The sequence below is a fragment of the Coregonus clupeaformis genome, chromosome 14 (genome assembly GCF_020615455.1).
Source record: "Coregonus clupeaformis isolate EN_2021a chromosome 14, ASM2061545v1, whole genome shotgun sequence".
In the NCBI taxonomy this organism is placed as follows: domain Eukaryota; kingdom Metazoa; phylum Chordata; class Actinopteri; order Salmoniformes; family Salmonidae; genus Coregonus; species Coregonus clupeaformis.
In genome coordinates, this window is record NC_059205.1 from 41374704 (window position 1) to 41387227 (window position 12524).

Here is a 12524-nt window from a genome sequence, read left to right on the forward strand (position 1 = left end):
CCCTGGGCACGTGCGAGGTGGGTCGCGAGTTATCTATAATCACACACTGTTTCTTCTTAATTTGGGTCGTTTAAGGATGATTTGGGTCACCGGAGGGCGGTCAATTGCTCATTTAGGTATCGAGCTGAAAAAGTTTAAGAAACCCTGATATAGGCTACTGAAAATCTTGTGTCACATGCAACACCTGGGAGTGACCACCAGGGAGCAGATTATAGAACAACAATTACGTCCCAAATGGCACCCTATTCCCTATATAGTGCACTCTAGGCTCTAGTCTCTAGTCAAAAGTAGTGCACTATATAGGGAATAGGGTGCCATTTGGGACGGATCTTGACTGCAGACCCTACCTTGCCCTTATCTCTCTGTCCAGGCTTGCCTCCATCCATGCTGCTGAAGACAGGTAACTGAGAATCATGAGATGTGCCTATAATGTCACAGAACACTTGGTCATCCTGCTCCAAATTTAGGACTGCTCATCCTCAGACAACTATCACAGTGAAAATGTCAAGTCACTGATCAAAGTTAGCCTCTTCACTGCCGACCGACCATTGAGACTGCCCTTTCCTTTTGTGTTCTTTATCAGACCTGGGCTGCGTCCCAAATGGCACCCTATTCCATTTATAGCGCACTACTTTTGATCAGGGCCCTATAGTGCTGGGAATAGGGTGCCATTTCAGACACACACCTGTTGGTGGGGAGATGTGTTCTAGAACATAAAAATGGCCAAACCCACTAATATGCCTCTCTATCTCAGGATCCAGGAAGCTTCATCAGAAGCTGATGTTCAGTGTAAACAAGGATTCATTTTGCACATGGCGAGAGAGAGCAGAAAGCACACAGAGAGCTCTCAGTGTCTCTGATTAATGTGTCTTTGATCAATGATCTGCCTTACGGTTGCCTTAGTTCAGTTTTAAACTACTTCCAAAAAACTGCAGAATCTTTGTAGCTTGGTGGCAATTTCATCTGTATGTTTTTTCCAAATCCTCATCTTTGTTTCACATAATAACCAAATTATAACAGTTTACAACAGGTTGCTCTTATGCCTGTGTAGTAACCCTGTTACTCTATCAACACTAAGCTAAGGACCCTGGGACTAAACACCTCCCTCTGCAACTGGATCCTGGACTTCCTGAAGGGGCGCCCCCAGGTGGTAAGTTGCCACGCTTATCCTCAACACTGGGGCCCCTCAGGGGTGCGTCCTCAGTCCCCTCCTGTACTCCCTGTTCACCTATGACTGCATGGCCAGGCACGAATCCAACACCATCATTAAGTTTGCCGACGACACAACAGTGGTAGGCCTGATCACCGACAACGATGAGACAGCCTATAGGGAGGAGGTCAGAGACCTGGCCGTGTGGTGCCAGGATAACAACCTCTCCCTCAACGTGATCAAGACAAAGGAGATGATTGTGGACTACAGGAAAAAAAATTAGCACGCCCCCATTCTCATCGACGGGCTGTAGTGGAACAGGTTGAGAGCTTCAAGTTCCTTGGTGTCCACATCACCAACAAACTATCATGGTCCAAACACACCAAGACAGTCATGAAGAGGGCACGACAAAGCATATTCCCCCTCAGGAGACTGAAAAGATTTGGCATGGGTCCTCAGATCCTCAAAAAGTTATACAGCTGCACCATCGAGAGCATCCTGACTGGTTGCATCACTGCCTGGTATGGCAACTGCTCGGCCTCCGACCGCAAGGCACTACAGAGGGTAGTGCGTACGGCCCAGTACATCACTGGGGCCAAGCTTCCTGCCATCTAGGACCTCTATGCCAGGCAGTGTCAGAGGAAGGCCCTAAAAATTATCATAGACTCCAGCCACCCTAGTCATAGACTGTTCTCTCTGCTACCACACGGCAAGCGGTACCGTAGCGCCAAGTTTAGGTCCAAAAGGCTTCTTAACAGCTTCTACCCCCAAGCAATAAGACTCCTGAACAGCTAATCATGGCTACCCGGACTATTTGCATTGCCCCCCCACCCCACCCCAAATGCAACCGCCTACTGAGCGGTTGCATTTGGGCACAAACTAAGAACAACTGAGAGTCGTGGGCAGGCAAACCACCAGTAGCTTACCAACAAGCAGGAGATAAGAGGGGCTGTGTCCCATCATCACACATTAGCCTCTGTGTGCATCTCATTTCCCTGCCTGGAAACAACAGTATTAGGGTTTGTACCAAATGGCACCCTATTCCCTATATAGAGCACTACTTTTGGGCCCTGGTCAAATGTAGTGCACTATATAGGGAATAAGTTGCCATTTGGGACGTCTATAGTTGTAGTTGTGGTTCTAGCCTGGGGAGCATGTGTGTCCTGATACTGCCACTCAGACAGACAATGTGCCTACCAGGCAGCGACAGCGTCCCAGGGTAATTTGACAACTGTCATTAACACTGGCTGGCTGTCACTGGCACACACCACAGAGAGAAAGACCAAGGCTGAGCTGGTGGTGCTCACTCACTGTAGCTTTTCCACAGCGTTGTCCAAGTGTCAGCCTAACCTCAGCTCAGTTGACATTTATAGTAGCAGCTTCAAACAGGTAGTCAAAGAGAGAAAACGTCAGAGTGGCTGGCATACACTCAAAGTAGCACTTCCAGCCTGTCGCTAGGCAGCACGTCAATCTACGCTGATTTTTTTTATTTTGTCTGAAGGTTAAACGTATTCAGCCATTAGGAGTGGCGTAAAAATATGTAACATATCAGGCATAATATATGCCATGTTGTTCACATCAAATAAAGTTTTATGGTTCATATGATCTCAATTGCCAATACAGTATAGCTTAATTACTGTTGAAAGAAGGGCACCTAAATATGGACAATGTGTTGCTTTGATGTGTATAACTACTTTGGTGCTATCGGTGAGTCATTGGTAAGTGTGACTGAGTGTGTTATGAAGGGTGCGAACAGCAACACCTACAATACAACCTACCTCCCTGTACTTTAACCCACACAGAACTAATAAAAGTGAAGTTATGAGATAACTTCACGAGAAGTTTAAAAATCTCTCCCCCCTGGCATACCTACTAGGTCATCAGTTACATCAAATGAATAAAAATATCTGCAAGTAAAAAAAACATTTATAATAGTCCCTCAACCAGATGTTTAATCAGGTCAACGGAGGTAGAACCATCACCATGGTCTGGGGGGATATGTTCATTCTAGTGATTATATTTACATGAGAAGAACAATATTCATGAAACTATGTTCACCTCAAGGACATAGTGTCTATCTAATACAGCCCATCAGACAGTATGCACTTCCCCCATTGAAAACTAGTGAATCCCTGTCATATGAGTGTGTTCCTATGACATATGGCCTGTTAAATGGCCAAACCCAGGCTACAACTAGCGCAGACAAAACACAGACTGAGAGCTGAACTGGGCCAAAAATAGTTTAGCTATGAATATGATTTCCCCCCAGCAGCACAGGGCATTGTTTTATTCCTATCACAATGAGATCAGAGACAAGGCCACATTTCAAATGAGGAAAAGGTCCCAAATGGCACCCTATTCCTTATATAGTACACTACTCTTGACCAAGTCTGAAAGGGCTTTGGTCAAAAGAAGTGCAATATTGGATAAGAGCGTCTGCTAAATGAAAAAAATGTAAATGTAAATGTAATGGGAATAAGGTGTCATTTGGGACACAGCCTAAACTAATTAATTCTGAGGGTGTAGAGGCCCAAAGAGAGCACACAGGAAGAGAGGTGGACACCATCTCACCAGCTGTGTCTGTCTGTGGCGTTCTCTTATCTATTCTTTCCTGTGGCTGCACCTGTGCATTCTGAACTGACCACCTGTTGTGTTGCCACCTGTGCATTCTGAACTGACCACCTGTTGTGTTGCCACCTGTGCATTCTGAACTGACCACCTGTTGTGTTGCCACCTGTGCATTCTGAACTGACCACCTGTTGTGTTGCCACCTGTGCATTCTGAACTGACCACCTGTTGTGTTGCCACCTGTGCATTCTAAACCATAGAAATATAATCTAATTCTAGTCCTGTGTTCTGAACCAACCATTCAAAGCGGAGAAGTGAAGAGAAAAGATTCAGTTCAATAGAGTTTTTTCTCCAATTGATTGTCATCTGATATTGTGCCATGAATGTCCACTTCCTTTTAGATTAAATATATTTGAGTGTCTACATATGGCTTTGATTTGTGAGCTCTCCTTTATAGCTGTATGGTTTCTGAATTAAATTAAATTAGCTTACCGTTGACACAGATCTCGTATGGTGTGCACAACTCGTTCTCAAACAGGCAACCTGTTGGAAAAGTGGAGAAAACAATTTGTACATTGCAACTTTATAATATCATGCTATCCTAAGACCCATCAACAGTAGCCTACTGTACTATACATACATGTACAGTGAGGGAAAAAAGTATTTGATCCCCTGCTGATTTTGTACATTTGCCCACTGCCAAAGAAATGATCAGTCTATAATTTTAATGGTAGGTTTATTTGAACAGTGAGAGACAGAATAACAACAAAACAATCCAGAAAAACGCATGTCAAAAATGTTATAAATTGATTTGCATTTTAATGAGGGAAATAAGTATTTGACCCCCTCTCAATCAGAAAGATTTCTGGCTCCCAGGTGTCTTTTATACAGGTAACGAGCTGAGATTAGGAGCACACTCTTAAAGGGAGTGCTCCTAATCTCAGCTTGTTACCTGTATAAAAGACACCTGTCCACAGAAGCAATCAATCAATCAGATTCCAAACTCTCCACCATGGCCAAGACCAAAGAGCTCTCCAAGGATGTCAGGGACAAGTTTGTAGGCCTACACATGGCTGGAATGGGTTACAAGACCATCGCCAAGCAGCTTGGTGAAAAGGTGACAACAGTTGGTGCGATTATTCGCAAATGGAAGAAACACAAAATAACTGTCAATCTCCCTCGGCCTGGGGCTCCATGCAAGATCTCACCTTGTGGAGTTGCAATGATCATGAGAACGGTGAGGAATCAGCCCAGAACTACACAGGAGGATCTTGTCAATGATCTCAAGGCAGCTGAGACCATAGTCACCAAGAAAACAATTGGTAACACACTACGCCGTGAAGGACTGAAATCCTGCAGCGCCCGCAAGGTCCCCCTGCTCAAGAAAGCACATATACAGGCCCGTCTGAAGTTTGCCAATGAACATCTGAATGATTCAGAGGAGAACTGGGTGAAAGTGTTGTGGTCAGATGAGACAAAAATCGAGCTCTTTGGCATCAACTCAACTCGCCGGGTTTGGAGGAGGAGGAATGCTGCCTATGACCCCAAGAACACCATCTCCACCGTCAAACATGGAGGTGGAAACATTATGCTTTGAGGGTGTTTTTCTGCTAAGGAGACAGGACAACTTCACCGCATCAAAGGGACGATGGATGGCACCATGTACCGTGGAATCTTGGGTAAGAACCTCCTTCCCTCAGCCAGGGCATTGAAAATGGGTCGTGGATGGGTATTCCAGCATGACAATGACCCAAAACACACGGCCAAGGCAACAAAGGAGTGGCTCAAGAAGAAGCACATTAAGGTCCTGGAGTGGCCTAGCCAGTCTCCAGACCTTAATCCCATAGAAAATATGTGAAGGGAGCTGAAGGTTCGAGTTGCCAAACGTCAGGCTCGAAACATTAATGACTTGGAGAAGATCTGCAAAGAGGACTGGGACAAAATCCCTCCTGAGATGTGTGCAAACCTGGTGGCCAACTACAAGAAACGTCTGACTTCTGTGATTGCCAACAAGGGTTTTGCCACCAAGTACTAAGTCATGTTTTGCAGAGGGGTCAAATACTTATTTCCCTCATTAAAATGCAAATCAATTTATAACATTTTTGACATGCGTTTTTCTGGATTTTTTGTTGTTGTTATTCTGTCTCTCACTGTTCAAATAAACCTACCATTAAAATTATAGACTGATCATTTCTTTGTCAGTGGGCAAACGTACAAAATCAGCAGGGGATCAAATACTTTTTTCCCTCACTGTATTGTACATCTCAGCTTTTTATAGATGCAGCTATTCTATAGGCTATAGCTGAATCTATAAAAAGAGCAGAGATATACAATATAATATCCCACTGATGAGCCATCTTCCTGTGTGGGCGAGGCGTCATGGATTACAATGTCATACAGCACTGTGTTTCACAGCTACAACGCATAAACAGCACAGCCATGGGGCCATTATTCTAAGTTAACATTTAGGCCAGTCATAAAATACAGACTGTTTCCCAAATGGCACCCTAACCCCTACATAGTGCACAATGGTTTAACCAGAACCATATGGGCCCTGGTCAAAAAGTAGTGCACTATATAGGGAATAGGGTTCCATTTGGGACACGTCCACAGTGTTCCAGGGTGATCCATTAACATGGAGGAGCAGGCTGCTGGGGGATGCTGTTTCTGTATCCATCTCACTAGGTGCTCCAGCAGCCGTTCGTAACTGACATTTCTGCTTAACAGGGATCTGGCAGTACACACTGCCCTTAGGCCATTTAATACACATCTTTGTTCCATCCATACAGCTAGAGGAGGGGGAAAGGGAGGGAGGGAGAGGAGGGGAAGAGGAGATGAGAAGGGGAGAAGAGAGAAGAGGGGAGGGGGAATAGAAAAGAAGAGGGGAGAGGGGGATCGGAGAGGAGGGGAGAGGAGAGGAGGACAGCCAGGAGAAGAGCAGGCCTATCGGGGCACAATGTTCTCTCTCCATTTGACAACCCCTTACCTTCACTGTAGGACACAATTTATAACCCTGTCCATAAATCCCATTGAACTGCAGTATTAAATCGGTCTCAGGCTGGGGCCAGAGCAGCTATATGATGGGATGGGATGTGGGAGGCTGCATGGATCCACTTTCCTCGATGTCACAGTTTCCTCAAGTTTATATAAATATTTGTTTTGTTATCTCTAGTTTTTAGTGATTCATTTTCTCCCCAGTGGTTCCTGAACACATTTTTGCATCATAAGGGATTTAGAAAGATACACTGTTTATTATGGTCGGGAGCTGCTGTCCCAAATGGCACCCTATTCCCTATGTAGTGCACTACTTTTGACCAGAGCCCTATGGGAATAGGGTGCCATTTGGGAGCCAGTCTAGGATACTATGCTATATAAAGCACTCTTGTCACAGCATGTGGTCCTCGGATGGGGGCTGAGGAAAGGGTCAGGGCCTGGGTTTACAGTACACACATCCAGTCCACCCACCATCCCCTGCAGTGTTTCTGGGGGTGTTTTGGGCTCAATATGTCACATTGCTGTCATACCTCAGCAGTACCACTGGTGACACACTCCATAGGACACATAGGACACCCACATAGGACACCCCAGGCAGGGAGGCGTGGCCAATTACCACTAACATGATGGAGAGCGAAGACACAACGTGTGCTGTGCATCATACATAAGTCACCACCTTCTGTAGTTGTTTCTACAGCCTTGGTGCTGATGTGACTGTATTACACATGCTAGCAATACTGACAAAAAAAAAAGTATGTGTGCCTTTGAAATTTAACGTATTTAAAAATGGTGTACTTTTGAAGTTGAGTGTGAAAGGAGATTTTGGAGGTACTTGTATGACTAAGAAGGGACCCACATACTATTTCTTAGTCAGACACAGACAGACAGTCTGACAGATAGTCAGACAGACAGACTCAGACTCCTTTCATCGTGGCCTGCTACTGATGAAGGAGTCTGCTCTGCTCCTTCCTGTGTCTGTGTCTGGGAGTGGGCTAGTAGTGCGTAGGCGAAATAGAAGCTTCTCAGAAAGCAACAGCACCAAAACCAAACATCAAGAGGAGAGTGTGCTTGGCATACTGATCAACCTAATGAGCACAGAGGTAACCTTGGGGGAAACTAAGTGATAGCTGAAGTTGATTGTGAGGCTAAGTAATAACACCAAGACTTTCTAGAGTGGTGATATAGGGCATTATGACTCATTATGCCATGCATATAAAGGCTTTACGACTGCTTTATGAATGCTACATATCACCACTCAAAGTAAAGTGTTACCAAGATGTTATTTTTATAGGCACACACAAGTGAAGGATGTAGCTACTAAAAAAGTCATTCTGACAAATTAATAATTTAACAACACTGTGGGTGGTTTTCCACAAGGCTATCTTGGATTTGCTCTTTACTTGCAAAGGAATAAAGTTTGTCCATCTGGAAAATTTGATCTCTGTGTAAAAGACAGATAAATGTCTCTGTGTTTATTGGTATCTTAAAGGAGCATTAAAGATTTCATCCCAATACACTGACCGTTGGCTACTCCCGTTCCCTCTCTCCAGCGCTCGACGTCGCCGGTCTACTAACCACCGGTCCTGGCAACCCACATTACACACACCTGGCAACCATCATTACGCACACCTGCTCCCCATCGTTACCTTGATTACTTCCCCTTTATTTAGCCCTCAGCAGCCTCAGTAGCCTCAGTCTTCGGGCAGTATTGGTTTTCTTCACATTCAGTACGCTTCCCCTGTTTTGTTTATCTGCTTATTCTCATTATTAAACTTACCTTCTGCACCTGCTTCCTGACTCCTAGCGTATATACATTACAACCGTTGTTGCTCAAATGGCTGCCGCCTGTTGATTGACATTGTCAGACATATACACTGTGTCTATATATTCTGTGTCTGTGTTCTTTGACTGTCAACATTTGCTTAAATAATTATTGACGACTGAAAGAGCGTAGCCACACCTAAACATGGCTACACCTACAGAACACACAGAGGCTAATCAAGAGATCAAGTAACGTTTCTGGATGCTGTTGAATATTTTACCAAACAAAGTTACATTAAAAATGCTGACACAAGTCATACTGTGCACATTACTGTCATAACTGATAAAAGTATCTATATTTCCACTGACTGTCAACCTTCATAAGACCTGTGTAGGGAGGCAACAGAGAGAGAGCGATGGGGTAAAGTAGGCCCTTACGGAAAAACCACATGAATTTCACAAAACACGTGATCTTACGTGACGTTAATGTGACAACATGTGACAACATGTAAAGCAACATGTGATTACATGCTGTTGTGATTCAAACAATGACAACAGTAACGCCCTCCCCTCCTCTCCATCACATTTGTCACTTGACATTTAGTTTGAGTCATTGCATTCATGTCCACCCCTTATTGTAAAGTGAATTAATAATAGTAGCCATCCTTTTCCCTGAAGTGTGCCCTTGTTTAAGATCCATGTCAGTTTCTGTTACATTTTCTCTTGTATTCAACATGGCCCTATTTTGGCTCTGAAGAAATACAGTAAGATGTTACTGTACAATATTTCAGAGACAGACATACTCTCTACTGTATAGCATGTTACTACCTATAGTTTCATCCTATTTTTGTGTCATTTTGAAATCCACAGCTGCATGGGTTTTACTCTCTCTGGTCACAGATTTGATGTGGTGGTATTTGATACAAGTAATGCACTCCGGGATCTTAAGCACAATAAATGTGTAACATATTACACGAATTTGATTAGGAACCTATCATACGATTTGCTAAATTCTTAACATATCACACAAATTGGATGACGTAGTATACAAACAACGGGGACATGTTTTGGCTAGTGGGCACCACTTTCAAAACTACTGGCTGAAATTATACAAAAGTTTGAGAGTGCATCTTTAACATGCCAAATAACTTATTACAAACAGAGCAACACATATAAACAGAGAAACCAATGTGAAATTGGTATTTTTAACCAGTCTGATCTGACATTTGTGTCCTTCTGAGCCTTGCTCTGTGGGCCTGCGGAGTGTGAAATAGGTTGTGGGCGGAACACCAGACAAATAAGAATTGGAAATGGGAGATGGATTTTTCAATCAACTTCACCCTGTGTGCAAAGAGCACTGTCCTTACCCTGGCTTTAATGCTGCCAAGCAGCATAACCATTTCAACCTGTTATCTCTCTAACAAACGAGAGTCCAAGTCCACTTCCCAAATGGCACCCTATTCCCTTAAAATAGAGTGCCATTTGGGAAGCATCCATATCCCACGCTACAATCTGCCTATTCTGACCAGACACCTATTGTTCCTGAAGGACAGAGCCCAGGGTCGTAATCATTAGGCCAACGAAGCAAAAATAAAGATAAGGATTTGCTCTTTTTAAGTTCAGAGGTTCCTTTATGAAAAGTAAAACGTTACTCAGTGTCATGCCTATTGGAGACATTCCAATGATGGCTGCAGACATGCTTTTTGAATGAAAGTAGAGTACATTCAACTTCGTTACACAACACATTGCTTTCAGTCACAGACAGTCTTTAGTTATTATCTTTGTGGAAATTGAGTCAGTCACCCCAAATAACTTAACCCATCGGCCTGACTAGAAATACTTAGAATAGAGGGAAACCAAATCAAATATTGTAATCATTAGCTCACCAAGGCCTCGGAAAAGGTCATCCCACGCATGCCTGTGCACCCGTGTCCATAGAAACAGGTATTTACATCTTTAATTCATGCTGATTGTTCAGTTGCATATGGCATGACTGACAACTATCGCGGTTGACATCACCTGGCTGCACCTGGAAACTACATGGACAGGAGGATATACCCTGACATGACCCTGTCACAGCATATCCTCATGAAATACCAAAGCTGCAGAACAGTCTGAGCAATATTAAAATGCCCTTACCTATTGTGACAGGCCTATTACCTATTCCTGAGGTAGTGTTATATATGGAGCCAATTTAATGTATATTGAGTTGAAATTATTAATATCCATAAACCAAACAACTAAAAACTGAAATCAAAAGGGAATAAATGTGCCTTGAGATCAAGGACAGTGAACAGTGGATACAGGCTGTGGCTGAGACTTCAGAAGATTGAGAAAAGCTTTGTGTATCGTGTCCACGCTCCAGTCTGGTGGATCAATGCTGGAGCTTTGGATCAGGCTGTCAGTCTCAGGAGGAGAGAGGAAGGGATGAGAGCAGGAGGGTGTTAAAGGGGGCAGTTAGTCAGGCACCACAAACACACAGAGATTACTATCAATTTAAAGAGCTTTGTGTGAGCACACCTCCTGATTGAAACTGTTATTTTCCAGGGTAGTTCTGGCAAGGTCCACAAACAATGGAGCAAATATCGGGACTGCTATTCCAAACCACTATCTGTGCACCCCTCTAAATTGACCAATTGAAAGTTACACTCTGTCAACGTGATTGTTTTTCACCTTCCAGTTTAACCCTGTACTCAGACAAGTTACATCTCTGTAGGCTGTTGGTTCCCAGTCACTATGGATACAGTGGGGATGATAATGCCCTCTCTTCTTTCTCCCTGCTGTCATTGGGGAATTGATCCAAGTATGCTTTCAACTTAAGCAACCAACCCAAGAAGAAACTCATTACTTAAAAAAGCAACACAACAACGTAGGTTTAGTTTCCCACTAGGCCTCTTCATCTGATCAGCAATTGCACATAAGTGAAACTACAGCCAATTAAGAAATGCTTTTGATCAACTGACGCAGGAAGTGAAAGTGACTCAGCCAGTGGAGTACAGGCATCCAAAAATAACCACAAGTGCTTTTAAATCAGTGTGTTATTGTTCTCCTCCGAGTGTGGTGGTAGAACGACCACTCCATTAACTGCAACCCAAATAAAATGTTGAACATTATGGGGCTCTTTCCCTGACCCTAAACCTAGACTAAAAGGCACACTCAATGGAGATTCTCCATGAAAGTTATTTTTAGTCCAGGACTAGACTTAATCTGTGTCCGGGAAAACGACCCTACATCCCATGCAATAAAACAAATGGGAAGTGATACAGGCAAGGCAGTGTATTGTACAATATGGTTCATAATATTTAGAGAGTAAATGCTATGGAGGGTAGAACAGCCAGAGTGAGCTGGTGATACTAAGGCTGCTCTTGTACCTGTGCAGTAACACCGTAATTACTAGGCTACATGGCTACAACATGTTTATACAATATTACTAGAGTAATAATAGGTTATTACACAGGTGTAATCAGATGCATAATGTTAAGTATTATAGATTAGTCCGTGGCATTGTGTATATATTTCTTGACAACTTTTCTAACACAGTATGATATTACTGTACACCCTCTTTATAATATAGTATGGAGAACAATTCCCTGAATTATTGTGTGTCAAACAAGGGCAAGTTATCGAAGTCAATGAAAAATCCACACTGTAGCATGGCGGCAGTTATCAAAAATGTAATTACATTTCTTAGGAGGCTACAACATTAAATTGAACGGTGAACAACAGAAATTGAAATAAAGGGAAATCACTGTTTGATATGACACGGTTTGATATGGAAAATATGGTTTATATGGGCTGAGTATTGTATTACATAGCCTATACAGAATAGTAGCATATGTAAGTAAAAAATAATGCATTTAAAATATATAAGAAATAGTCCACCTATACCCTATCTAATACTAAAAGTAGGAGGCGTTTTAAAATCGGATTTCTTTACATCTCTCTTCTTAAAATGCGTCTCTTTTTAATCATAGATATGGCTACAATCTAATGGGGTTTGGAAGGTTTGGAGCCTAATAATGTTTTGGTTTTCCTCCCAATGAGCATAGCT

General features: G+C 43.1%; 1 protein-coding gene across 1 annotated transcript in view; it reads right to left on the reverse strand.

The window, feature by feature from the left end:
• The window catches only part of LOC121580885 (receptor-type tyrosine-protein phosphatase N2), a 186267-nt gene that overhangs the window by 172864 nt on the left and 879 nt on the right, over nt 1-12524 (reverse strand). The window contains exon 2 of the mRNA XM_045224816.1: nt 4211-4261. Within this exon, the coding sequence (XP_045080751.1) occupies nt 4211-4261 (51 nt within the window). The remainder of the gene's footprint in view (nt 1-4210; nt 4262-12524) is intronic.